Below are 25765 nucleotides of genomic sequence, written 5' to 3'. Positions count from 1 at the left end.
GTGGTGACGTGGGAGGGGCAGCAGACCACCAGGCCACTCCCTCCTTTTCAAGTCTGTACCGAACTGCTGCTCCAAGACCTCTGAGCCCTGAGCTCCTGCCCGCCCCAGCCCAGATGCCCAAACCCCAGCCACCTGGACCTGAAAGCGGGTCCAGCAGTCGTGTGGATTCTGGGAGCAGCCGGCAGCCCACATGGCTGGGGCCACCCCCGCACAGGCAGCCCGATCCCCCTCCGATCTGGGAGTCCCTCCCCGCAGGGCCAGCCTGACCGGGCAGGCTCTCCAGGACCCACAAACAGTCTGGATCTGGGGCAGTTCCCTCTGGCCACAAACTGGTGGCCTCCAGACGTTGGCCTGTCTGGACGGCCTCACCAGACTCGGAGCCTGCCCTGCTTCAGGCCACCCCTCTGCTACCACAGCCCCAGGGTCCCCGGGGCGCTACCCGATGACCCCAGCTGCCATCCATGGTTCTGAGACGGTGGCTGGGCAGAGGGAGACAGGGAAAACAGAAGAAAAGGAAGAGGCTGGAGGCAGGGCACGTCGGCTGCGGAGGGGGGCAGAGGGACCGGAGCGCCAGGCCGTGGGCGAGCCCCCACCAGGCCAGCCATGGGGTGGGGGGGCAGCCCCAGTGAGGCGCACCTGCCTGGAAACATCAGCCCGGCACATGGGAGGCCCCTCTCCACTGGCCCAGGAGAACCTTCCAGAAGACCCGGTTGGCCCAAAGGCAGCGTCTCTCAGGCCATAATAGGAAAATTCTGTGGTCGCTGAGCCACCAGGCCCACAAACGTAGAGGCAATGATGACAGGGGACAGGCCCAACCACCAACAGCCCAGAACTAATAAAAGAAAAGGAAAACCGGATATAAGTCTGGTTCTTATTAAAAGGGTAAATTTAGCCCTTTGGCTGGGGGGAGTGGGGAGCGGCCAGCACTCCCCGCTGGGGCCGCCCTGGGACTCGCTGCTCCCCCTACCCCACCGCCCTCCGGTCCCTCACACCCTCTGGGGTCTCCTCCTCCCCTCCCTCTCACACCCTCCCTGGCTGGCGGCCAGCACCTCCCCCTGCAGAGCACTTCTGAAGGCTGTGAACAGAAGGGAGGCCCAGGGATGCGACCAGGCCTGGCCAGCGCCGCCCTCTTCAAACCCTGCCAGCGGGAGGAGCGTCCTCACCAAAGCAAGGCTTCCCTTCATGCCATCTTAAAATAAGCTGCAAGGGGACGGACGCCCCAGTGGACACTGGGGCGCACACGCACACCTAGAGACACCCCAGTCCCCTCGGAGGGACAGCCCATCTGGACAGGGTCAGAGGTGCCCACCCTGCAGGAGCACCCCGTCCCCTGGACCCAGGCACCCAGCGCCTCGAGCTGGCCTGGGACGCGCCCCTGCCTCAGCTGTGGGAAGGGAAGGAAGAGGGCAGCCGGGACGGAGGTGTGGGGTTGCACCGTGCCAAGCCAGTCTGCGCACGAGGTCTGGTCTGGTCTGCCACACTAGCACGGAATGGATCCCTGAAGGAACCAGGAAGGCCAGCCCTTCCCCATCCTCCAAGTGGACCCAGACAGCATAATGCTAGACCGCCGTCCAGTGGGGGTGACCTTCCTCCTCTGACCCTGACCTCTCTTCACTGGCTGCACTGGGCAGAGACTCCATGGCCAGGAGTGCAGGAGACATTAAGGCAGGGAGAGGCAGGTGCTGGCTGGGGAAGGGCTCGCCACCATCCTGTACACTCCCCCATCCTGTGGATTCATCCATTTATCCTTGTGTCCCTCCCCTCCCCCCACTTATTATCCATCCATCCATCCATCCTTCCTTCCTTCCACCCACCTATCCATCCCCTCTCCCTCCCACCATCCCTGGAGCACCCACAGTAGTTCTGTGGGTAGTTGCAGCCCCACATCCTGACCCAGGTATAGCCACAGGGCCCAGAGGTTGGGCTGGCTTAGGTGGGCATGGGGGATCTGAAGACTCCTCCCACTGACATCGAACAAGGCTACAGGCTGCCCCAGGCACCCCGCACCCACACCCAGGCAGGAGAGACACTAGTCTGTGTCAGTCAGCCCCAGTGGAGCTGTGGGGCTGGGAGACTGGGCAGGGACAGCTGTGCACATTGCGGTCACTACCTCCAGCCGCAGGGCCAGCTGCCACGTTGAGCTGGGAGAGCTCTACCTGGCCACTGCAAGGACTCAGGCCAGCTCCTGCTCCTTCGTGCCTGAGAAAGACCAGGGACCAAGGGCCTGACTCCCAGAATGGTACAGGCTCCATCCTGAAGTGGGGCCAGGAGGGACACCCAGGACCTCCACAGATTCACACAGATCAGCCCACTATCCTCCCTTTCTCAAGAAACTTCCTGAGTTCCTGCTGCTGTCTTCATTTCCTAGCCAACTGCTTCAGGTACAGTTCGATCCAGCCACACTGAGACTCACTCCAGTGCTGCCCTTTTAAGGAGAACAGCCCTCCCCAACTCTATCTCTCAAGGCTCAGTATACACCCAGCCTCCTCCACAAAACTCAGCCTGATCACCCCTCTTCACAGTGCAGGTCTTCACCTTACAGCTTTCCACCACTTCGAGACCCTCCATTCCGCCCCAGGCCACACCTCCAAGCACCCGTCCACCTCCAGCCACGTGGGGGGGTCCCAGGCTAGCCCACAGTCCTGGGAACCCAGCCCCGTGGAAGAATCAGGGTAGGAGGAGACAGACAGGAAAGAAACAGGGAGGAGCAGGCTGGCTCGGGGCGCTGCACAGAGCAGGGTCACAGGCAAGGAGGGGCGGCCAGAGAGACACCAGGACTTGAGCCCTGACTCCAACACTCCAGCCTCGTCGGCACATGGCCACCCTTGGCCCTGGCAAGGGGCTCGCTCAGGACCGACCTTCCACCCTCAGGGCTTTGCCCCAGGGGCCCCCTGAATGGGAGTGACCAGCAGGAAGGGCAGGGAAGCGGAGAGAAGCCCAGGGCAAAGGTGCAGGCCGAGAGGAGCCGGGGCGCGGAGAGGAGAGCCCCCGTGGTGAGCCGCAGGACAACTGCTCTGTGCGCGGAGGGACGCAGGACGCATGGTGCGGGGCCTTGACAGATGTAACACGCTGCTTGCTTCTCAGCAGGACTGCCCGGCCCTGCTGCGGGTGCTGCCCGTGAGGAGGCCCGGGTGCACTGCGGAGAGAGCAGGCACGACGCGTCCAAGAGACGCAGAGGAGGCCAAATCACCGAGGAGGGCTCTGCGGGGACCAGACCGCGGGCCGCACAACACCCAGAGCCAGCGCTGCCAACTCACTCCCCGCAGAGCGGGGTGGGGGGCCTGGGCCTCTCCCAGCACAGACCTCCTGGGAACCCACCTTCTGACGGGCCACCCCTCCGCACGACGTCCCTGCCTTCTGAGGCTCTCAGCAGACCTGGCCTCCTCACCTGAAGCGGGAAAGGCCTGGCACCGGGGCGGCCCCCCGCTCCTGGTGGGAGGAGCATGCAGGGGGCAGCCTGCTGGGTGGTGGGGATCCCCTCATGCTGCGCTGCTGGGGGCAACCCTCCCACCCCTCTGTGAGCGGGAGATTGGGGGGGCAGGGGTGCAGCTGGGGCTCCGCAGCCCCGCAGTTTCCCTAACAGCTGAGCTGCTGTGACAAGCCACCCCGCCCCCTTCGAAGCACAGAGATAACACTGTAGCCTCTAAAGACAGACGGCACGCGCAGGAAGCAAGCCTCCAGGCTTCGAGGTAAAACCACGGTGTTTCTGGGAATTCTCCAGGGGACCAGGGTGAGGAGATCTGTTTCTGGGGTGGAAAAAGTGCACCCCACTCATCTGGGGGCCCCCAGGACACAGAAGCGGCCCTGGGGCAGGACGGGGCAGTTCCCCGAATGGGGAATGAGTGACAGCCAGTCCAGGGGAGCTAGAGGGGGGCCAGGCTCGGGGAGGCCCAGCGGAAGCTCCCAATGGAGAGGAGACCCCCCCCGCCCCGCAGCTCCCCCACAGCCTGGGCCCTCAGCCCCCAGCTCAAGGTGAGCCAGGGGCAGCTGCCGTTGGTGAGGGGGTGCTCTGGCAGAAGACCCGCCTTGGACCCCCCACAGGACGGCCTGTGCTCCCGAGTGGCTCCTTATGTGAACACGGGACAAGCAAGGGGCCTTGCTGAGCCTCCGCCACCTGGACCCCACCTGCCCCTGGCAGGGGGCGGCAGGGGACCCAGCCCAGAGCCTGAGGACTGGCCCCCTCGCCCCAGTCACACTCAAGGATCTGAGCAAGCGTCGTGTGCAGAAGAGGCTCTGCTGCTAGCTGGCGGACAGGGCTCTGGGCTGGGCTTCCCGGGCAGACGGGGTCCCCAGGGGGCACCCGCCACACGGTCTTGGAGGGTCTGGAGACCTCAGGATGCACCATGACCCTCCGGCCACCTGGTCCCCACTCCCAATGGGGACCCAATGGGGAGTCTCCATCGGCTTCGGGCAATCCAGGGGGAGTGCCCGGGTAAGCCCGGGGCACCTGCTGACCTCATTAGGGCAGGCCGCTGGCGTGGGGAGACCGGACGGGAGTGCTGCCCAGACCGGACAGCACAAAGACCTCAGTCACCCAAGCCACAGCCCGAGCCCGGAGCCCCACCCAGAGAATGAAACTCTAACCCGGCTCATCCGTTAGACAAACAGCTACTGAGTGGCTGCAGCGTGCAGGGTCACACACCCTCACCCTGGAATCCGAGGAAGCCACAGGCTGCCCGGGCGCCCTGGCCTCTGACAGTGGCCCTCAGACCTCTTGGTGACCCACGCTGGCCCTGCGGCTGCTTGGGGCCATCTTCCTGGCCTGTTCATGGCCTGTCTCGGAGCAGACGTCTGACAGCCATGGACAACAATGACCGCCAGTGGAGGGCAGGTCGCATTTGTCTCGGGGGGCCCTCCACCGAGTGGGGACCAGCCTTTCAAAGAGGACAGGCCAGAGTGGAGTCGCTAGCAAGGAAGTGATGATAGTCCTGGAGCTGGACATGAGGGGACAGATGCTGGGTGAGAGAGAAGGTGCTTCCAGTGGTTCAGCCAGGTCACATGCAAGGGTCAGCAGGGAGGAGGGGGACCGCCCCCCCAGTGCGCCCAGCCAGCCAGCAGTCAGAGGACAGGGAGGACCCAGGCTTTGGAGGGGACCTGGGCAAGGTCAGCATACAGGGGCAGCTATAGCCGCAGGTCAGGTCCAAATGGACCCTGCCCCTCGTGGGGTCAACCTTGGGCCCCCAATGACCTCTGAACCCTGGTATTCATGCCTTTATTGAATCCCCTTCCCTTGAACATGGGTGGGACTGGACTCACTTCTATGAATAGAACACCGCAAGATTATGAGGACAGCCCTTTGGAGATGAGGTTATAAAATGACTACAGTAGCCCAACAGAAGGTCCCCAGGGAAGGAACTCCTGTCTCCAGCCAGCCACCAACGAGGACCTGAGGCTTGCAAAAGCCATGTGGAGGAGCTTGGAAGGGGATCCCCCACAGCTGCAGCCTGGATTGACACCTTGACCCAGATTCCCGCTCCCCAGAAACTGTGAAGTGATGACAGTTTGCTGTTTTGAGCTGCTAAGTTTGGGACAATGTGTTACACAGCAATAGCTAACCCATACATAGAGAAGCAATGGGATGGGATGAGGGGGTGGTGCAGGGGGAGAATTTACAGTGGAGCCTAGAGCAGAGAAGGAACCTTCAGGAAGGTCAAGGAAGGACCAAGAGGGAGCAGATCTGCTTCTGCAGGAAAGTCAGAAACCCAGGTTTATGTGTGAAGTTCTCCCAACCTGGAAGGCAGCCCTCCAACCCCCGTGACCCAGACACGCAGAGGCACCCTCAGCCCCCATGTCACGGAGCCAGTTTCCCTTTCAAGCCAGGCCCAGGACACTTCAGCCCTTGACTGCTGTGCGGACAAGCAGCGCGGAAGTCCTTGCTAACCCTGTCTCCCCTGCTCTTTGTTCGACACCCTACAGACTATTTACACACCTCCCACACAAGAGCCCTCCGGACTCGATAATTTTGAATTTCTACTAAGGATTTATCATCAAGTCTGCAATGCTTTATAAAGGACGGGAGGGCCTCATGTGCACCTTCCCAACTTTTCTTGGTTTTATCTGTATTCATGCTCATTAAGGGCCTTTTAAGAGTTCCCCCAAATGATGCGTTACAATTTAATTTAGATTTAATTTTAATATTAATTTAAAACAAATTAAAAGCTTATTTTTAGGAGACCCAAAGGGATGCAAAAAGTCTCAAAAAGGGGGCTGGCCTCAGGCAAACTGCCCTGGAGTGACCTGCTGGCCGGGAGTGTGGCAGGCAGGCTGGACAGGGCAGCTGCCCCGCTAAGCAGACCAGCGTGTCCTGGGGGAGCATGGAGTCCAGCTCCTTCCCCTCCGTCCCATGCAGGGCGATGAGGGCTGTGCACACACCATTCTGCACAGCGCCGTGAGGCCAGGAGGCTGGCGGGAGCCCCGGTCCTGTCCTCCTCGCATCCACATCCAAGCCTGGGTCCTGAATCCCCTGCCTGCCGGCCGCCAGGGCCCTATAAGGAGTGATGGAGGCGGCATCTGGGCCCGAGCCACGCTGAGTGCAAGGCGCCCTCCGGGGTACAGGGACGTGAGTGCTGCCTGCCTGGGGGAGGGGAATGCCCAGGCCCTGGAGAGGTTCGGCTCATGGGGAAGGGTCCCGAGGGGGTGTGCAGGCTGTGGTGGGGGTCTGCAAGGCAGAGGGCTGTGAAGGCCTCAGAGAACAGCCGATGCTCTGGGGACAGTGGTGAGGCTCACACTGGGGCAGGCAGGCAGGCAGAGTGGAATGGCCTGAAGTCTGAGTGCCGGCAGAGGACACACAGGTCCGAACTGCCACGGCGGGGGCCGCACCTGGGGTCCCTCTGCACCCACACCAGAGTGGCCAGCAGGTCTGCACAGGTTAGGACAACGTCCCGGCACAGCTCTGAAGCTGCCGGCAGGGACAGAGAGGCAGGAGCGATCTGAGGGAGGGAGGATCTGAGCGGCAGAGGACAGAGCTGGCCGGCAGTGGATCGGTGACCTGTTCTCATCCTCTAGTCACTGGCTTCCCACCGACCTCCTCCTCCCTGGGGGTCTCCCCAGGCCACCGTCCTCCCTGGCCTGAACTGAACGCCGGTCTGGGCACCGGTGCCTGTCTGGGGTCAGGGTTTGGGGTGCAGAAAAGGGGGAACCACTCAGGCCCTGCAGGGCACACCCACACTGGGGAGGGCTGGGGACTGAGGACCAGGAGGGTAGCTCCGGGACAGATGGGTGGTGAGAGGAGAAACCCTCAGGCCTCCCCCAGGTGAGGGGAAAGCGCACTCCCAGCTCAGAGCTGGGACCTTGACCCGCCAGGCTGGTCCCAGCATCTCTTCACGGGCAGACAGGTAAGTCACAGAAGAAAGAGAAGCTGCAGAAGCAGCCTCCTGAGGAACGCCCCGGGGTCCTGAGACCAGGCCCGGGAGCTCTGCAGTGCTTGCTTACAGCCAGTCTCACCCCTGGCTCACGCAGTGTCCCTAGTGAGGGGGCACCCAGGAGCCTCCACTCCCCCCCAGGCTGAGCAGCCCGGGGTCCCCCAGCTCCATGTGTGGGTCCAGGACTTTCTTTTCTGCAGGGGCCTCCATGATCCTCCCGCTTCGACCCAGAGCCTCAGAGCACCCCATCCCCATGACGTCACACTCCGTGAGAGCCCCAGCGCTCACCTCCCGGCGCTGCGAGCTGCCACCTCCAGCCTCTGGCCCCCAGCAGCCAAAGCCCACACAGGCAGAGGGTAAGGGAGGCCGTGCAGGGGTGTGGCTGGACCCCAGAGCCCGGGTGCAGGAGCAAGGGCCCCCGTTTCCTAACTCTGCGGTCATACTGAGGCCACAAGACAGCAGGACCTCAAGGCAGGCACCACGGAGAGGGGCTGGAGGGACTGTGACCCATGAGGGGGGCCCTGCCTGTTCCCAGAGGAGCCCCTCCTGTGATGCCCGAGGTCCAGGCACTTTCTCCCCAGGTCTCTGGGCACATCCTGAGGACGTGGGCTCCCAGGACCGGCTGGCTGGGGATGGGGAAGCCCGGTGGCACTGACTGGGGATGGGGCACCCCTCCAGGATTGTGCCTGTCCCAGCCCTTCAGCAAAGCCTCCCCGCTGACTCACTTTAGAAGTGGGAGGCGCAGAGAAGCCTGCCCGGGACGGAGATGCCGCAGAGGGCGAGAGGGGCCACAGCCCCGCCCCTTGTCTCTCCCCCACCCTCATTTCCCTTTTGCTGGTTGCCCACCAGCCCCTGCCTGCACAGCCACCTCGGAGGGAAGAGGGGTGGGGGAGTGGGCAGCTCACCCCCAGCATCTGTCCCTCCTCACCCTCCAGCACCTGTGGCCCAGGTGAAGCTGCCAGCGCCTGCCCTCCAATCATCAGTGCTCCACCACACACAGAACCCCACGCCGGCAGCCAGGGAGCCACCTGCGGGGGCCAGGCACGGGGCAGACAGGAAGCGGCCCCACCTGGAGCCCGGCCGGTGCTCTGCCAGGTCCTATCCCCACTGGCCCCCTCTCTCTGCTGCACAACTTTACGTGTGCACCCAGGGGCCGGCTCCCAGGCCATGCAGGTGACGCCAGGCTGCACTGCCCAGGGGCCTTCTCCCTGCCGCCCCTCACCCTCGGACACTAAGAGGAAGGGGACAGCCCTCTCTGCCAATCTGTTTTGCTCTGACACCTTTTCAAAACATAGTGCACACAGGCTGGGAGCCTCTGCAGACAACAGAAGACGCTTCTGGAAGCTGAGGGGATGCTGACCTGGTCCCTGGGGGTAGGCCACACAGGCTGGGAACACGTAGGGGGCGCTGCCAGCGTCAACGTCCCCATGGTGGATGGATGTGGGGGAGGGCACCTTGGTTTTAGGGAAGAGACCAGGGCCAGTTCGGATCCCAGCGTCCCCCACCCTCCTCCTCCTAACGAGTTCTCCCGGAGTCAGGGTTACCATCCCGATTTTCCAGTGTGGGGTGAAACTGCAGGGAAAAAGCCACACAGGGCTTCTCTTCCCACCCACAGGCACGTGCGCGTTTTACCCAAGCATGGACGGGCACGGGCACCCCGTCTCGGCCCCTGCTGTCCTGCACGGGGAGCCAGCGACTGCCTGGCCCTGCTCTGGGGGGAAGAGGGATGGAGGGGTGGACATGCAGACTCAGGACCTTGGGGTCCCACCGGGAAGGTGGCCCATGTGGAGCAGGACGGGGACTGCGGCAAGGCCTGGCGGGACAGACTGCTGTGCCGGTCAGGGCCAGACGTCATGGACCATGTGGGACAGAGATGCACTGGAGGCCCAGGGGGCATTCCTGGGAAGAAGAGGGGTGGTGGTGTGTGAGAAGAACTGGGGGACACGGTCAGGATGGTGGGCCTGGGTGGAGCCGCCGTTCTCCACCAGGCTGCACGTCAGAATCACCTGGGGGTCTGAAAGGACATGAGGCCGTGACCCTCCAGTGCCAGCTGTGGATCAGAACCGGGGTGGGGGGGCCTGGGCACTGGCCGACGTCTGGGCTGCCTGGAGGGGGAGCCGGCTGGGGGGTGCTCCAGGAGGGGTAGGGAGCAGAGAAGGCACCTGGGGCAGCAAAGAGGGGAGCATGGTGGCTGGAGCCTGTGCTGAGCACCGGGAACCTCAGGGACAGTGGAATGACAAGGGTGGTGGGCGGGAGCCAACCTCAGGTGCTGGGGGCGGGGGGGGGAGGCTCGGGTTAGAGAGGCCCAGAGGGAAAGGAAAGCGGGGCTGGAGGCTCATGGCTGACCTGCGGGTGGGGGCTGGGCAGGGCAGCTGACAGGCATCTCCTGGAGGAGGACCGTCTCTCACGGAGGGACTGGATGTGGGGACAGGTTCATTTGAAGCAGGAGCCAGAGAACAGGTTCCACAGGGACAGAGGGAAGGAAGGGGCCGGAGCCGGGGAGGGCACCAAGCCCTGCCCGTCAGTGCTCGAGTCTGCCACCGAGAGTCGCTGGGGACCCTCGGGCTCCACCCCAGCAGGTGGCCAGGAGCTGAAGGATGGAGCAGGTGGCGGGAAATGGAGACAGACCAGAACACACATTCGGATCAGTGGGCCGGCTGACTCTCCCAGGGCCCAACTGGGATGTGATTCCTTGAAGGCCAGCTGTGAGCATGTGTGAGTGGGAGCAGCTGTGAGCATGAAGACCTGCCCGGGGTGTGAGCACATGTGAGCCGGCTGTGACCCGCACTGCGGGCTCCTATGAGCTTGGCCAGTGAATGCGCGGGCTGGCCCGTGGGGACGTCAGGGTCTGCAGCGTAGGCCTGCACCTCTGTCCACAAAGGGGACACAGACTGGGCCAGGTGGGTACCAGCCTGACAGTGCAGCCCTGGGCTCTGCTCCGTGGGTCTCTTATCCAGCGGTCCCCAATCTGCCTTCCTTTCACCTCTAACCAGCTGTGCTCCCAGCATGCCTGCCTCAAGGGTAGGGGTGCCCTGCCTGGCCTGGCTCTGGGATTTGGGGGCCGTGGTGCCCTCCCCAGAGATGCCCATGGAAGTCCCAGGGAAGAAGGGCCCTGGCTTTCTGGAAGGAGGAGCAAAGGGATCCAGCCAAGACCGCCTTTTCCCAAGAAGACAGCAGAAGGGTGGTTTAGTCCTTACTCAGTGTGGCTGCGGCTTCCACCTGGAGGGGGACCCTGAGAAGGCACACCCATCCTCTGCCCCTCCTCCGAGTTCTGGTAATTTCTAGTGAAAACCAGGTTCCTGCCCTGAGGTTGGAGAGGGGCTGCTTCAACTCTCCTTCCACTTTCAGGCACACAGTCACCCCCATCCCGCCCCCATCAGCCTCAAAAGTCTTTGGATCTAAAGACACTGAACTCTTTGTTGGGGGGGCTGGGGGAGGGGAGAGGGGGCAGGGAACCCAACCCACCTGTTCATTCCTCCTCCTCCCCCCCTAACCGAGGTCAGAATGTGAAAAAAAAAAAAAAAAGCTTCCTGGCTCATCCAATCTGGAACCTAATCGTCTAGACAGCTGCAGCAGCCCTGAGATGCCAGCCCGGCTGGCTCCCGGCTTGGGCACTGGACACCGCCCCCCCAAGGCCCGCGACTGCTGCAAACCCACGCCGACCACATAAGCGGGGCCCGGGCAATCCCCCACCCGGCGCCCCCTCTAAGCCCACGCCCAGTTCCCACCAACTAGTCCCCGTCCTCCGGTGGCAGCTGCTCGCAGGGCCACGGGAGGCAGTAATATTATATATTACAACAAACAGGGGCAGCCCACTGACAAATAGGCCTGCGTGATCTAAACGGTATATTATCCCATAAAAACGTCAGCGGGCAGGGAGTCAAAGCCGAGGCCGAGCCGCGGCCGTGGAGCGCGGGCTCCGAGCCCGTACCTTCCTCGGTGCGGCCCGGGGCTGCGGCAGAGGGGGGCGGCTAGACCGTGCATGCTCCTTGTGATTTTGTTGCCTGCTTGTAATCCTGCATCTTAGGTGGGAGACAGGAGGCCCCAGAGGTTAACGGGGACCCAGGAACCCCAGGGAGCCAATCCCCAGTGGATGAGGGAGGTGGGATCCACGCATCGCAAGTCACCTAGCAAGTCACCTACGGCCAGACAGGGCGCATGATCTGCATCCCGAAGCCCTGAAGTCCAGCTGTGGCTCGAGGCCTCATGAAGACCTCCGAGCAGGGTCTTTTCCAAGGGCTGTCCTGGGAGGCCACCCCTCCAAGAGGCTGCCAGCAGCGGCCGGTGTGGGAACTTCTCTGGCTGGGTGATGACGGGCCAGGCTGCCATCAGAGGGGCCTCAGGCAGCACCTCTGTTCTGGGGGGATGGTCTCTACTGACCAGAAGTCACCCAGGGTGGCTGCTGGTTGACAGGGCATCTACAGGGCTGCTGCTGTCAGATGTGAGGCTGAGGAGTGGGGCGCCACCCCAAAGGCTGTGCAGGATTTCCTCCTGGGCTCCACCCCCAGGCAGACAGCCCTGATGCCACCCCAGCGGAGTCCCGCGTGACCAGTGTTACCAGGGCCCCTCTGAGAAGGCCACATGCAATGGGCTGCGATTAGGGCGTCTGGTGGGAATCCCCCCGGGGCTCTGGCCACATCAGTCAAGGCAGCTGCCCGCTGCAGAGGGTCCTGGGCCAAGGGGCCTCTCCCATCTGTTGGGGCCTATATTCAGATATTTATGGTAGGGAGGAAGCCAGGCGGGGCCCAGAGGCCTCCTTCAGAAGGAAGGGCAAGGGGGCACTGGGGGTGGCGACCAAGGACCCCTTCCGCCCCGGAAAGCACTCATTCCCAGTGGCACTGGCTGAACTCTAGCTGTGCTTGGGAATTCCCAGCTCAGGGCCAGTCCCAGGCTCAGACCGGGGAGCCAGACCAGGGCATTCTGGGAAGTGTAGTCCTCTGGGAGTCAGGAGCGCCCGCTGGGATTTCCGGGTAGAGGGGGAAGGGGGGGAGGGGGCTTTCCATCAAGAGCAAGCTAGGAAGAGGAGAGAGCAAAGGACCCTAATCTCAGGGTGGAAGTTTGACATTCCTGGGAAATGGCTGAACACAGACATCTGCTCCCTGAAAAGACACCAGCCAATGGTGCGATTCCAGCCTCAGATCACACTGCGGTGGTTTTTCTGAGCAACCCGTCTGGTGCTTTTATTATGGTAGGGAGACCTGGGAACTCCCCAGAGAGCAAAGACCCTGCCCGAAGTGCCCCCCACTGCTGTCCTCCTCTGGCAGCTGCCCCCAGACACCAGGAGAGACGGGGGGGGGGGGTGCTGCCTGCTGGGCTCCTAGAGAGGCTGCCGCCTATCCCGCACGCTCTCCAATGTTATTTATGCTCACAGCCCGCGCTGATGACATATGTAAGTTGACAGCGAACATCCTATCAACTTGCTGGAGTGTATCTTGATTGTTAAAACACAGTCTTAAAGGTGTACGATCATTTATCAAATTAAAATAGCGGCGCCTTACCTGTCCCTTTTCTGCCTTCCCTGACCACTCCCCTGCAGCCTCTCTCCTCCCCTGGCCTCCTGGGCATCCCGGCCTGGCACCCCAGGCCCTGCTCCTGGGGGGAGGGGGGACGGTGGGGTAGCACTGCCCCCGCTTCCAGGGACCCAGGGCTTGGCACCCCCTCCCTACCCCGCCCCAGGCCAAGGCAAGCCCACTAATCGCCAAGAAGTGACAAATGCCAGAAGCCCCACCAATTAAATCTAAACTCAAGCAAAGCTCAGTGGCCAGTAAATTATTATTTTTATTAGCTTGAACCAAGTTCCCGTAAGAGAGAAAGTCAACTTGCTCCCATGAATGGCTCTTGTATAATTTATTTAACTCTGTGCTCTTTGCCAAAGCCTGGAATATTTTTAGCTCGTTCTGTTGTTGGATTTGGCTTTTTTATGTGTGTTTCTGAGGGGTATTTTTAGCTCCCTCCAAGTTATTCTAACAGCCTCCTATGTGCTTTGTCCTGTCTGTGCGGGCTGTTGAACCCAGTCTCGCGGCAGAGGAGGCAGATTTCTAAGAATAAACGGGAGCGTTTGGGGGTGATGAGGGAGGGCAAGGCCGCTCCCTGCCTCGCTGGCTAATTTGCCTGAGTGCTCACGTGACCTGGATATTCCTATAGGAATATCCTGGTAGGAATAATCAGACACGGGGCAGCACAAGCCCCACTGAGAAAAAACCCACATTCCAAAAATGGCTTCACCGGGCAGGCGAGGCGGCCGCAGCCGGGCCGGTCCCCGGGCCCTGGATTCCGGGCTCCGCAGGGCGGCTGCCGCTTTGATGTCTGCTTCTGTCACGTAGAGCGCAGGATGGGTAGTCTTCGGAAAGTAACTCTTTTCACACCTACTTAATGTTGGTAACTGTTGCAGAAACACTCCATCCTGTCATTGAGTTAATGAGGTATTTACGAAAATGTATTTTTTTCCCTTTACAAAAAGATATCATTTGAGGAGAGAGGGGGAACCTTTGATGGAGTCTTTTCACACCAGGAAATTATCTTTTTTCCTCTACTGCGTTTTTCTTTTCTTTTTCTTTTTCTTTTTCTCCTCCCTTTTGAGATTGGCGATCAGAAGCGCTTTTGGTCCTCCCACCAGAGGGAAACTGCTGCCCTGTACTCCCAAGAAGAGCAGGCCCAGGGCACCTGACTTCCAGGCAGGGCGTTTACACCCCAAAGAAGACGGGAGAAGGGGGGAGAGGAGAACCCACCCGCGGTCTGAGTGCCGAAGCCAAGCGTCCTCCGCCTCTTTTGGATAGAGGTGATTCTTGAATCCCGCGCTGGCGGGGGTGGGGGGGTACATATAGAGAGGGATGGAAGAGGGGGCGGGGACCCGCTCCTCCTGGCCTGGCTGCCTCCTTACTAAAGAGCTCGCTCGGAGGACAGGCGCCATCCCCAATCGCTCCCGGCAGTAGCGCTGGTGAAAAATCTTGGGCTGGTGCGTTGTTGACCCCCCCACCCACCCCAGGTTTCACAGCTTTGCCTCCAGACCATCTGTATTAGAGACAAAATCTAACACTGCACTAAAAATAATGATTCCAAACATTTTAATTGCACCTTTCAGTGACAAGGTTACTGGAGCAGCGCTTCACCATAAAACCCTACAGCCCAGTGATAAAGCCACCAGCACTTTCATTTTTAGAAAAACAATGGAAGGCGGCCTGGAGCCCAGCGTCCCATCAGGGTCCCTCAAGCTGACATTCTGAAAGTGCTGGGTGGGGACGAGGGAGGAGAGGAACAGGCGGCGGGCAGGGAGGGAGACCCTTGGCCCAGGCCAGGTGGCCATGCCGGGGACCAGCAATCCTCAGACGCCAGAGACTCCATCGCGGGTGGCTGAATCCTGCTCCCCTGTGGGAGCCGGACAAATAGGAAGAAGCTCAGAGTAATTTTCCTTTCAGCAGGGCCGTCGGTTCAGGGAGGGGAGGGCTGGGATGCTTGCAGCCGTGGCCTGTGGACCCGAAGCCATCCGCGGAAATGGGAAGAAAGTCCGCCAAACTGGCCATTTGGAAATCCACACACAAGATGCAAAAAAATTTTTTAACTTAATTATACTTTTTTCTTTCTAAACCAGATCATATATAGATACAGACCAAAGCAAAGTGGTCTGGGGTATAATTCCTTTTAAAAAAAAAATTGATGTAGCTAAATTTTAAAAAGCAATACGAGATTCTGGCTTTCAGCAATTTCAAAAGGCTTTCAGCGGCAGATGTTTCGAACTGGACGCCCTCTAGGCCAGCCTTCTCATTGCAAATGGGCTGAACATCTCCAAACACAATAGGTCTCTCTGGTCTCCCAGGGGGGTGAAAACAGGCTCCAGGAGCAGGCGACACGTGGCCCTCCAGTCCCCTCTCTGAGGGTGCCCTGGGGACCTCCAGCGCCCTCTAGAGCACCCTGCATGTGGGGAGGAGGTGGGTAGGGTCTGGGTCAAGGACACAGACCCAACCAGCACCCACCCAATTTCTCCAAACCCTCCGTGGCCTACCATCCAAGAACCACGTGGTCAAAGTTGGAATGAGCAAGACAATGGTTCGGGCCCCCAAGGCCACGTTCCCACCTGACTCGGGGGTGCCTGCTTCTGGGAACAGCAGCAGAAAGGGGAAATGGCGGCTGACCAGGGCCTGGCCAGAGCTGTGGGCTGCTGAATGGGGACAGGGGAGGCAGCAGTGACCTGAACTGATGGGGAATCCGGCCTGGCCAGCGGGGACGGCCCCAGCCTGTCTGTGTACTACTGGGAACCCCTTGTGTCGGCTGAGAGGCTAGAGGGCATGGCATGGGGGGGTGGGGTAGGATGCAATGGCTCCCTCCTCCCCCCCACAACCTGCAGGCTCAACCCCCCCACCCTCCGCAGGCAGCACCAGCCTGCAGCCAGAAGGGGCTGGTAGAGCAACTGCGGCACTGTCCCTGCTGCCACCACCTGCCCCAGACCGCAGCCCCCCAGTATGGGCTAAGCCGGGCAGGCAGCATCGCCACTGCAGGGGCAGGAGAGGCAACCACAGGGACAGCCAGGACAGAGATTTTAGAATCAGCAATTGCCCAGGCAAGTTCCTTTGCTCTTTTGGGTTATAAATCTAGAGGAGAGAAAGGAAGAGGAAGAGGATTAGAAGGAAGAGCAGAACAGGCTCACGCGGAGCGGGAGACGCGGCCACAGGGCTGATTCCCCGAGAGCGCCGAGTCTGGCCCCTCCACTCCCAGCTCACCCTAACTTTTTGAATCTCCTCGTGTTGTAAATGCTAAAAGCCCATTAGTAACCAAGCAATTTCTTGGATTTTTTTTTCTTTTTAGGAAATTTATGTTTTTCTCTCTGACTGCCCTCCCTTCTGACACCTTTCCTTCTAGCCTGACTCTGCCATCCATTTTAATCCACGCACTAATTGTAATCCCATTAAAGCAGATATAATTTTATTAGTATTCACAGTTCATCAAGCTAGCAATAATAACTGTTACTGCCAAATTAACAACAACAAAAGTGGCAAACAACATTTCTGATGTTTAGAGCAAACTGTAAACAAAAAGCAAGCCAACCTTCCAGGGTGACCGGCGGGTCCCCACACGCGCAGCCCCTCCAGCTCCTGCAAACTCAGTTGGCACTGCCCAGTGACCTCCAGGGTCTCCGCGAGGGAGCGGTCCCTTCGCCACCCTCTGCCTGGCCCGGCTTCTCCTCTGACCTTGCTCAACAGTAATATCGAAGCCACCCGAAAGGGGAACTACTCTGGAGACCTGGATCAGCTCTGCCAAAGAACGATTCTCTCGGAGAGGATGGGAGAAGACCGGAGTGCAGGGCGGCCCGGATCTCTCCGGTTGGAGCAAATTTGCGGCGAACTCGCCTGCATCGAAATCCGGAGGCGGCCCCCGCGCCGCCCCCAGCCGAGCCGGCGCCGGCGCTGTCCTCCCCCAGGCTGGGCCGCGCTCTGGCCACGCTTTGTCCGGCTTTAGCAGGATACCGGAGGCACTTGTTAAAGCAAATGCATCCCCTGCAAACCCATTCTCGCCCTGACACTTCAAGGCTTTATATAGAAACAGGATTTGCCCGTCTTACACCGGCAGTCCCTATTAACGCTCACCCCGCGCACACACCGCCCTAATCCGCGAGGCCGCGGCATCCCACCCCTACCCCCAGTCACAACAGCCGTTTTGTTCCCGCAGAAAGTGCCTCGTTGTCCCAGCCTCGGAATGTCTTAAGGATGTGAATGCAGAATGCAGAAATGAGGTTTCCGCGGAATTTAGTTCTTCTGCAGGAAGGGGTGGGGGAGGGTGGCAGGAGGGGACGGCTTTATTTTTAGCCGGCTCCGGGGCTGCCCTCCGAGACCCCGGGGACGGCCGCTCGAAACCGCGATGATCCGACTGGGTTGGGGGGAGGGGGGCGGCCCGCAGGACGCGCGAGCCGCCACCGGTGCCAGAGCAGGGAAATGAAACTGAAGGCTTCTCCCCAAATGCTCCAAGGAGAAGAGGGGTGGGCGCCCAGTCGACCCTCGACCGTGCCCACCTCACGGCAGGGCCCCCTCTCCCGCGCCCGCCCGGCCGGCACTGACCTGTGTGCGAAGCCATGGGCAGAGGAGACGGGAAGTACTTTCCGGGCTGGAAGTGCGCCGGGGGCTGCGCGGCCGGTCCGGCCGGGGCCAGGCGCGCGGCGGCGGCGGCGCTGCGGTGGCCCAGGCTCCCGCGCTCCGACAGCAGATGCGGCGGCGGTGCGAAGTCGCGGCCATCCATGCCGGGCCCCGGCCCCGGCCCGCCGCCGCCTCCCGGGAGCAGCGCGGCCGGGGCCCGGGGGAGGCTCGGCGCGCGGGCGGCGCGCGGGCGGCGCGGAGGAGGCGGCGTCCGGGGTCACCGGCGGCGGCGGCGGAGGGGCCGGTCAGCACGCCGGCGGGCTGGGCTCCTCGGCGGGCGGCCGCGTGCCGAGCCGGCGGCCGCCGTGCGGGTCCATAGTCTGCGGAGGCAAGCAGAGGAGACTCGGTGACTCGGGGGCTCGGCTCGCCCGGGGGTCCACGCCCCGCCGCCCCCTCCTCCACGCCCTCCGGCCCAAGCCTTGGACAGGCCAGGCGGCCGACCCGGAGCGCTCGGCGCGTCTCCCGATGCACGCGCGCGCGCCGGCCACCTGGGCCGCCTGGATCCCCGCGGGCACACGCACCGTCCCGGCCACGCTCGGACCGCAGCAGCCTGGGGGAACCCGGCCGTACTGCTCGCCGCTTCCCCTTCGTGGGTCCCTGCGGCGAGGGCGCCGCAGCGAAAGGCTGCTGGCTCCGCTGGGTGATAAAAACCCAAATCTGCGAAGCCATCACGCACACGCACACACACACACACACACACACGCTCACTCAAACGCACACCCTCTCCCCTCCCCCGCTGCCCAAAGGTGTCTCCGAGGAAAGGCCTGGGGTCCACGCTAGCTCTTTTCCTCTCCCCCTATTCCGAGGTCCAGCTTTTACTGCATTCCGCTTAACCGAATAACCATGCTAATTAAGCGAGTAATTTTATTGATTGTAACTCAAGAGTATTTTTTATAACCTTCCTTTTCTCCCCTCTCCCATCCCCCTATGCGTCTTTCGGTCCATTCTTTTGAACCCGCCGCCCCCCCAGCCCTAACGGGACCAGGCACCCACCCCGCAGCGCTGAGCCAGGACCCTGGGCCAGCTCCCCAGGGCCCCGGGGGTCTGCGTCCACCGCCGGCGTCACCTAGGCCGCCACGCCGCAGTGCCCGGCCTGCCGTCCCGGAGCCGGGAGCTTTCTGGCGAGGCTCGAACAATCACCCCGCCCCCCAGTCAAATTTGCCCAGGATCTTCCTCTGCGGATTGGGGGCTTGGGGGGGGGGCGCTTTGAGAGTCAGAATTTGTTCTCTCAACGCCCCAAATTAGCCATAGGATTTCTCCCTTCATCGCCTGCTGGGGTCGCCGAGCCAAGGCCGGTCTCTGCGCGCCCAGGCGGCCGCGGGACGCGGGGTCTACAGCGCGGGGCTCGGCCCTGGGGAGGCGAACAGTCGACCGGGCCCCGCGTAAGCAACCTTCACCGCTGCCCGGGTCCCAGCAGACCTCCGGCCTCCGTTGTCCACCTCCACCTCCCGGCTGGGCCACTTAAAAATGCCCCCCACCTCCCTTCTTTTCCACCCCCACCCAACGCGGAGAGTCCACTCCGAAGCGAAATCGGGGACAATTTCAGACGCTGAGCGCAGAGCGAGGGAGCAATCGACATAAACTGCAAGGCTGTGCGCCTGAGTGGCCTTTCATTTTGCACATTTCTCCTCATTTCCTAAATCTGCATTGTTTTCATGTCTGGTATCACCTCTAACAAAAGGGGAGATGGGTAGGCTCAAGATTCTTAACTGTGAACTTTGCAGAAAGCCTCTCAAATTTTTTTACTCGTCCCACTGTGACAACAAAGCGATTAAGATGTTTTCCATTTTGTGAATACTATTTTAAATTGCTATATTTAATGCTACGGGTCCTACATGTCTTATTTGCAGACTGTTTTGTGTTTGATTTAATCTATAACCGAAAACATAATGTATTAAGTGAACACATATTTGCTCAGCTGATAAGCTTTTTAATATTTATTCGGAGAGCTTTTGCACTGTAAACAAACGGGACCCACACTAAGAGTTCTCTTTGTCTCTCAACTTCATACAAAGGGGTTTGGGGCTTCCTCCCCTCTGGGGATCGCCAGCTCTCTCCCCCGGTCTAACAAATAACTCGGCTCGCCGCCTCTCGGGCCTGCAGAACGAGCGCCAGGCCGCCAGGGCAGGAGGAGCGCCGGGCGACGGGGCTGCAGGAGCTGGGGTCAGGGGAGGGAGGGGCTGCCCAGGCCAGGCTAGGGCCCGGCGGGCAGCAGCGAGGCGGGAGCCCTGGGGGCGCGGGGCTGGACAAAGGGAAAGATGCAGGGCAGGGTGGTCGGGAACCTGTGGCTTCAAAGGCGTGGGAGCCGGGGTCTGCGCTCGGAGGGGTGTGGGGCTTCCAGGTGGCCTCCGGGGAGCTGTGTCTGCTATGCTTTTGTTTTGTGGGGTTTCTTTTTTCCAATAAGAAATTCGAAAATTGTCGAGAAAGCGCGAGCAGCTCTCGATTCTCGGGACGCGGGCTCGGCTCCCGGCAGTAATTTTAATCTTCATCTTGTGCGGGGTGGATTGATCCTTCCCCAGCAGCCCGCTAGACTTTGTACGCAGAAGGGGGTGGGTTATGGTCGCCAGTCTGTGCCGTGGCGATTCTTACCCGGTCAGAGGGGGGTTTTCTTTGTGTTCTTTGCTCCCGGGGAGAGGCCGCACTGCGCCTCCTTGTCCGCCAGAGAGCGGCTCCCGGGGCCTGCGGAAGGCGAGCCAGGCAGGGAGCCGGGAGGGGACGCGCGGCCGCCGTGGCCTGGGCCGGGAGTCCCGGAGCCCAGGCGCCGCCACCAGCGAGTCCCAGGGCTCCGAGCCCCCTCCCCCTGCCACCTCCCAGCGCCAGGAGAGGCCGCAGCAGAGGAAAGCTCCATGGCCCCGGGTCGGGCCGTACTAAGAGGAAACGAGCGAAAGCGGCGGCGGGCGGGGGGCTCCGCGCCCGCAGGAAAATCGCTGGCAAGGGCATTTTGGAAAGAGCCGAATTCCGGAACGCCGGGCTCCTCCCCAGGACCCCGCAGCCCGGTCCCCGGAGTCGCCCGTCCGTCTGCGCGTGGCTCGCGCGCTCCGGTATGTGGAACTCCTTCAGGTTTACTTTGGTTTTAACTTAGGCACCTGAAAGCCTGCCCTTGCTTCGGCCTCCCGCCTACCCTGGCGCCGCCTCGGGCGCACTGGCGCCGTGGGGCCTGCAGGCTGGGCTGAGGCGCGGCGCACACGGGGCGCGAGCTGCTCGGGCGCCGCCGCAGAACCCGCTCCCTACGAAACGGTCGTGCCCGACCCCCCACCCCACCCCACCCCACCCCACCCCCGAGAGGACCGAGGCCCGGGGCCGCGCCGGACCCCCACGCCCCAGGGCGCACCCGCCCGCAGACCCCGCCCTACCGATGGTGGCAGGAGCCCCGCGCGCCACCCGGAACGCGCGCGGTGAGAAAGCCCGGCTGCGCTGGCCCCCTCCTCCACTCTCACCGCCCTGGAAAAAAATTTCTGAAATGTTCTAAAGTGAATTAAGCTCTGGAAAGCGAACCCCCAAAACCCTAGCCATTACCCCTCTCCGCCTGGCTCCTCGCCCCGCACGCGGCCAGCGGCCTGAAAGCTCCTCTGGTAGGGGGCCGGGCCGCCTTGGCCAGCATGACCCGGCCGGTTCCCCGCGCCGCAACCGGGAGGGGCTGACCAGAGGCTGCTCGGGGGAGGGGAGCAAGGTGGGGAGGCAAACAATTGGGGTTCGTTCGTGGTGCCGCCAAAGCCGGGCGCACATTGGCAGCGTCGGGGACCTAGCCGACTGTCCGCCAGAGCCGCCTGCGAGCCTCGCGCCGGACGCAGCCTGGCGGTCCCTGTCCTATCGCGATTATTTATTTTTAATGCTGGGTGTCGATCGAGACAACAAGCGCTTAGAGCAAAGCAAGGACGCATTACGGGGGAAATTTTAAACCGATCGATACGATTTTTCAGAGGAAAAAAAATCGTTCTTATATATAGTCCATCTTTTTAAAAAAAAAGCTTGCTCGACATTATAACGGATTTCTTAACAGGGAAAATATATATATTTCTTAACATCGCAACCCTGAATTTCTCTTGCTTAAAAAAATGTAAATCCCCAAAGCCAAAATAAAAAATAAAATAATAAAAATACAAAAACAAAAAAAATGAAAGCAATTTCAGTTACTTACTGGAGGCTGTTTCCTGGATACAATTGAATGCAATACAATTAAACCAGTAAATGTGACTTTGTTTTGTATTCCTATTGGTATTTTCAATGTGCTGACTGTTGCACTGTAAATGCACCGCTTCCACAACAACGACTCTAGCGAGCCCATCCAGAGCGGCTCTCAAACCTGCAGCCCGGCGCGGCGAGCCACGGGCCCTGCATACTAATAAGCTCGTGCCACTCAGCCCCGAGCAGCCCTCGCCCTGATTGGCCGAGCGGCCCTCCGCGGCCGGGAGCTCGTGCCACTCATTCGGCGTAAACAGGCCTCCCAATAGGCTGGCGCCGGGCCAGGGAGCTGCCAATCAGGGAGCAGCAGGGCTACTACCAAGCCCGATGGCGCCTAATTCAAGCTCGGCGACTGCGCAGCTCCTCTGCGCAGATCGTTGCTGCTGAATGGGAATGTGTTGGCGCAGGGCGGGAGTGGGAGCAGGGCGAGTGGGAGCGCATGTCCACGCGGAGGGGAAGGCGTTTGCTTTTTTTTTTTTTTAATTTAATCCAGCAGGTCTAACGTTTGGCGTCTGGTGCACAGAGGCCAGGAGAAGAAGCAGCAACACCCGCTGAAGCAGATGCTTTTTAAATACTTGGGATCTGTCTGGCAGGTGGCTGAACCCGGCACAGGTAGGCCAGAACTCCAAGCACCGAGGCCTCCTCGGGTTGCCCGGCCCGTCCTCCACTCCGAGGACTCCGCCCACTCTCATCGAACTCAGGCACGGGCTCCAGAGTCGCCCGCCTGGTCTTCTCCTCCCCTACCCCAGGGGTCAGACCCTGAAGAGAGGGTCCTGTGTCTCTGGCCGTGTATCTGCGGACCTTCAGTTTTATCTCCCTTGGCTACATTTTGCAACGGAGCACTAATCAAAATGAAAATAGGAGATTTATGGCCAAGACAAAGATTGCCCTTTCTTCATCTGCAACCAGATTTTTAAAATATATTCACCTTGATAGGCACAGTGTGAAAATCGTGCAGTGTTTTTCAATGTTGCTCTCTTGTATTTCCGCTAAATCCTCGCCCAAATTAAAGACAGCCTCTGAACAAATACCTTAATGATAACCAGATGCAAACTACTTTTTAAGATATTCTCCAAATAAATATTTCTGTTAGAATTTGGTTTCCCAACAAAATACTATTTATTCTCGGGAGTCACGGTGATGTCTTAGTGGCGATGGATACATTATTTTTACTCCTCGTTCTCCAGGTGAACGCTGCCTCCACCTCTGGGGGACAAAAAAAAAACCGGTATTTAAAAACTAGATGCCAATCAACACATCCGCACACGTTAGAAATTCTTCGCCGGCTCATTCCGGTGGGGACACGAAGGGGTTAAGCCAGAGGCCTTCTGTTGTCACCTTCCTTTCCCCGCCCCCCCGCCCGCTCCCGCGGGGCCGCCGGGATTGGCTGGCACTCCGCCAGCAGGCTGTCAATCACCGAGTGTAAACAAGGCGCTGATTGGCTGTTGTCCAGTCCGCACAGTGCCTCCTGAAAAAAGCAATTACTGGCTCCGCGGTTTCAAGGCGGCCCGAGGCCGCTTGATGAAAGGAGATAAGCTAGGGACGGTTTCCAGGACCCCCGCGGGCCGACCCCGGCAGCCCCGGAGCCGAGGTGCCGCCGAGAGCCCGTGGATCAAAGGAATCCGAAGAGAAAGGGGAAGCAGGCGCACGGCCCTGGCCAGCCTTCCCCCGCGGGCATCTCTGACCTGGGGTGGGGGCTCGGGCCGCGGGCGGAGCTCCGGGATTGGGAGCCCGCCTCGGGCGGCGCGGCTGGCGGGGCAGCTCGGGAGAGCCCGGGGCTGACAGGTAAGCGCCCGGCTCCGAAAGCCCCGGCCGGGGGCCTAGGACGGGGCGCGCGGCGCCAAGTCCCGGCTCCCGCAACGCCCCTATTGGATGGCGAGGACGCCCGCCCCCAAAGGCTGGAGCCTCTGGTCAGTCCCGAGGCCGGGGCTTTCGGAAGCGACCCCAGGCGGCGCGCGGCGGCCGCGGGAGGAGAGGCGACACGCATAAATCCATAAAGCGCCCGAAGATCCGATTAGCGCACGGCTATTCATTAGGCCGAGAGCGATTGAATTAGGTCTCGGGTGCGGACCCGGGGGGGCCGGCGCAGGCTGGGAGCGGCCGCCGGGGCGGGGGTTTCTGGCGCGGACCACCGGGTTTGGGCCGTGGCTTCAGGAGAATGAAGTCACACCTTCGGCCCCAGCGTGTTGGGGGCACGGGGTTCCTCCGCGTCCTGCCCTCGCGGGTGCGTGCGGAGACCTCCCGCTTCTCACGCACACCGAGGGAAGCCAACCAGAGCCCGGCCCGGCTCCGGAGAAATCGCGCCCTCGGAGGGGTGGGGGGGCGGGGGCGGCCTCGGCTCCGGGACCCTGCGCAGAGCCAGGCGGGGCCAGAGCTAGGTCCGGGAGCGCCTGCCTGTGCCGTCCCCGAGCACGCCGGGCTCCTACCGCCTCCCAGGCTCCGCTGGCCTTGGCGTGCCGAGGGTGCCGTCTGCGCGCCCAGAGGCCCCGCCAGCTTCCCGCAGCCCTAGGAGTCCCGGCCCCCAGAGGAGCAACCTTCGCCACGGCACGTTTCCCATTCTGCTTTGGAAGCGGAGTTCCCCCTTACTAACTGCCTGTGATAAGCTTGTTTTCCGCCCCAGAAACTTTTTTTATACTTATGTTTTAAAGATCCATTTGAAATAAAGTTTTTTGAGGAAAAAAATGTATACGAGAAAAATTCTCCGTCCAAGAGAAAGAACACCTCGGCAACCCGCAGTGTCCCAGGAATTGCTCCGAGCTCCCTGAGCGCGCGCCGCTGCGGCCCCGCAGGCCCTTGAGTCGGGAAGGGGCTCCAGACCCCGACCGCTCTGTGGGGGAGGGGTGGGGACGCCAGGCCCCCAAGCCCCTACTCTTCTTTAGAGTGTGTGAGCTGGGGCACCGTCTGGGAAGCGCCTCCGAGCCCCCAAAACCTGCCCCCATCCCCGCGGGTAGAGTATTTTCCAAAGGTCCTGGAGCCTGACTGATGGGGTGGCCCCCAGCCACAGTCCGAGACCAGCAGGCTGCCAGCAAGGTAGGAGCACAGGGGACAGCCCGAGGTTCGAGGCCTCTCTCCCCTCCCAAGGCCGGTTCAGACCCTTACAGCTTGCCATCACTGCAGTCCTCATTCAGGGGGTGAAAACCAGCTTTCAGAACCCCCAGTGCTGTCCCCCCATGCCCCTCCTGTCGCATCCAGAGAGAGAGACACACACACAGCCTGCCTGGGGAGGTCTATGGGCAGCTCCCTGACCGCCTGGCTTCCCTCCTCCTTCTCCCCCCAGCATCACTTAAAACAAATCTAGTGGGCTCCCCCCCCCCAATACTGTTTCAAAACAGTTGTTACAGCAAATAGCTGCAGACGGGCCTGCTGGATGCGGCAGGGGCTGGCAGCTGCCCAGCGCGGGCGCCTGGCCCTCAGCAGCTCCCGCGGTACCAAAATAAGCTCCCGTGTTCCCCTCGGAAGACGCGGCCTCCCCAGGCTCCCCCGGCCTGGGCATGTTTGGCTGGGCGCGCTATCAGCTCCGAGGAAACCTTCCCGGTTTCCTTTTTTACTCTCCCTGCTGTCCAGAGCTAACAAATGTTTTTAATTTTAGAGGAACATGGTGTCAAGGTCTGCAGGCTGGCCTTCCACTGGGGAGAGAGGGAGAACCAGGCAGAGGACAGAGGGGAGGGGTTAGAAATGTGAGGTCAGAGTTGAGCTGGGGTGTCCAGGTCTCTGCAATCGCCCACAGTTTCACAAATGGATGGGCTCTCTGTCAGGCGAGGCCCCCACAGCCTGGGCAGACCACATGCCCTGCCCCAGCCTAGAACACTACCCAGGGGCGTCCTGGAATGCTGGTCACTTCCTCTGCAGCAGGAGCACAGGCCAGGCAGGTACCACTCTGGGCTGGCACATCACACACCCACACTCTGCTCCTGCACACATACCAAACTCATGTGCAGTCTCGTATGTGCACGCATTTACACGCAGACATTCACATGTGCTCACACACCACACAGGCGCACGCATACAAACACATCACCCAGGCACACACTGGAGCATCAGAAAGCATGTCACACTCCCACACGCACATGAGACATACATGCACAAGCTTCCACATCATAC

General features: G+C 61.1%; 1 protein-coding gene across 5 annotated transcripts in view; it reads right to left on the bottom strand.

The window, feature by feature from the left end:
* The window catches only part of BAHCC1 (BAH domain and coiled-coil containing 1), a 62548-nt gene extending 40739 nt beyond the window's left edge, over positions 1–21809 (bottom strand). For 3 of the 5 annotated variants that reach the window (XM_074343954.1, XM_074343958.1, XM_074343957.1), the window contains exons 1-2: positions 21621–21809; positions 17408–17802 (exon numbers count right to left, since the gene is read on the bottom strand). In XM_074343954.1, the coding sequence (XP_074200055.1) occupies positions 17408–17585 (178 nt within the window). In that variant the 5' untranslated portion in view covers positions 17586–17802; positions 21621–21809. Of the gene's footprint in view, positions 1–17407; positions 17803–18003; positions 18117–18475; positions 18967–21620 lie in introns of those variants that run through there. The other 2 variants (XM_074343955.1, XM_074343956.1) reach the window with 2 other exon arrangements.
* Between the last annotated feature and the right edge of the window lie 3956 nt (positions 21810–25765).

Source organism: Camelus bactrianus, chromosome 16 (assembly GCF_048773025.1).
Source record: "Camelus bactrianus isolate YW-2024 breed Bactrian camel chromosome 16, ASM4877302v1, whole genome shotgun sequence".
In the NCBI taxonomy this organism is placed as follows: Eukaryota; Metazoa; Chordata; class Mammalia; order Artiodactyla; family Camelidae; genus Camelus; species Camelus bactrianus.
Note: the sequence above shows the minus strand (reverse complement) of the source record. Positions and strands in the feature narration are given on the sequence as shown.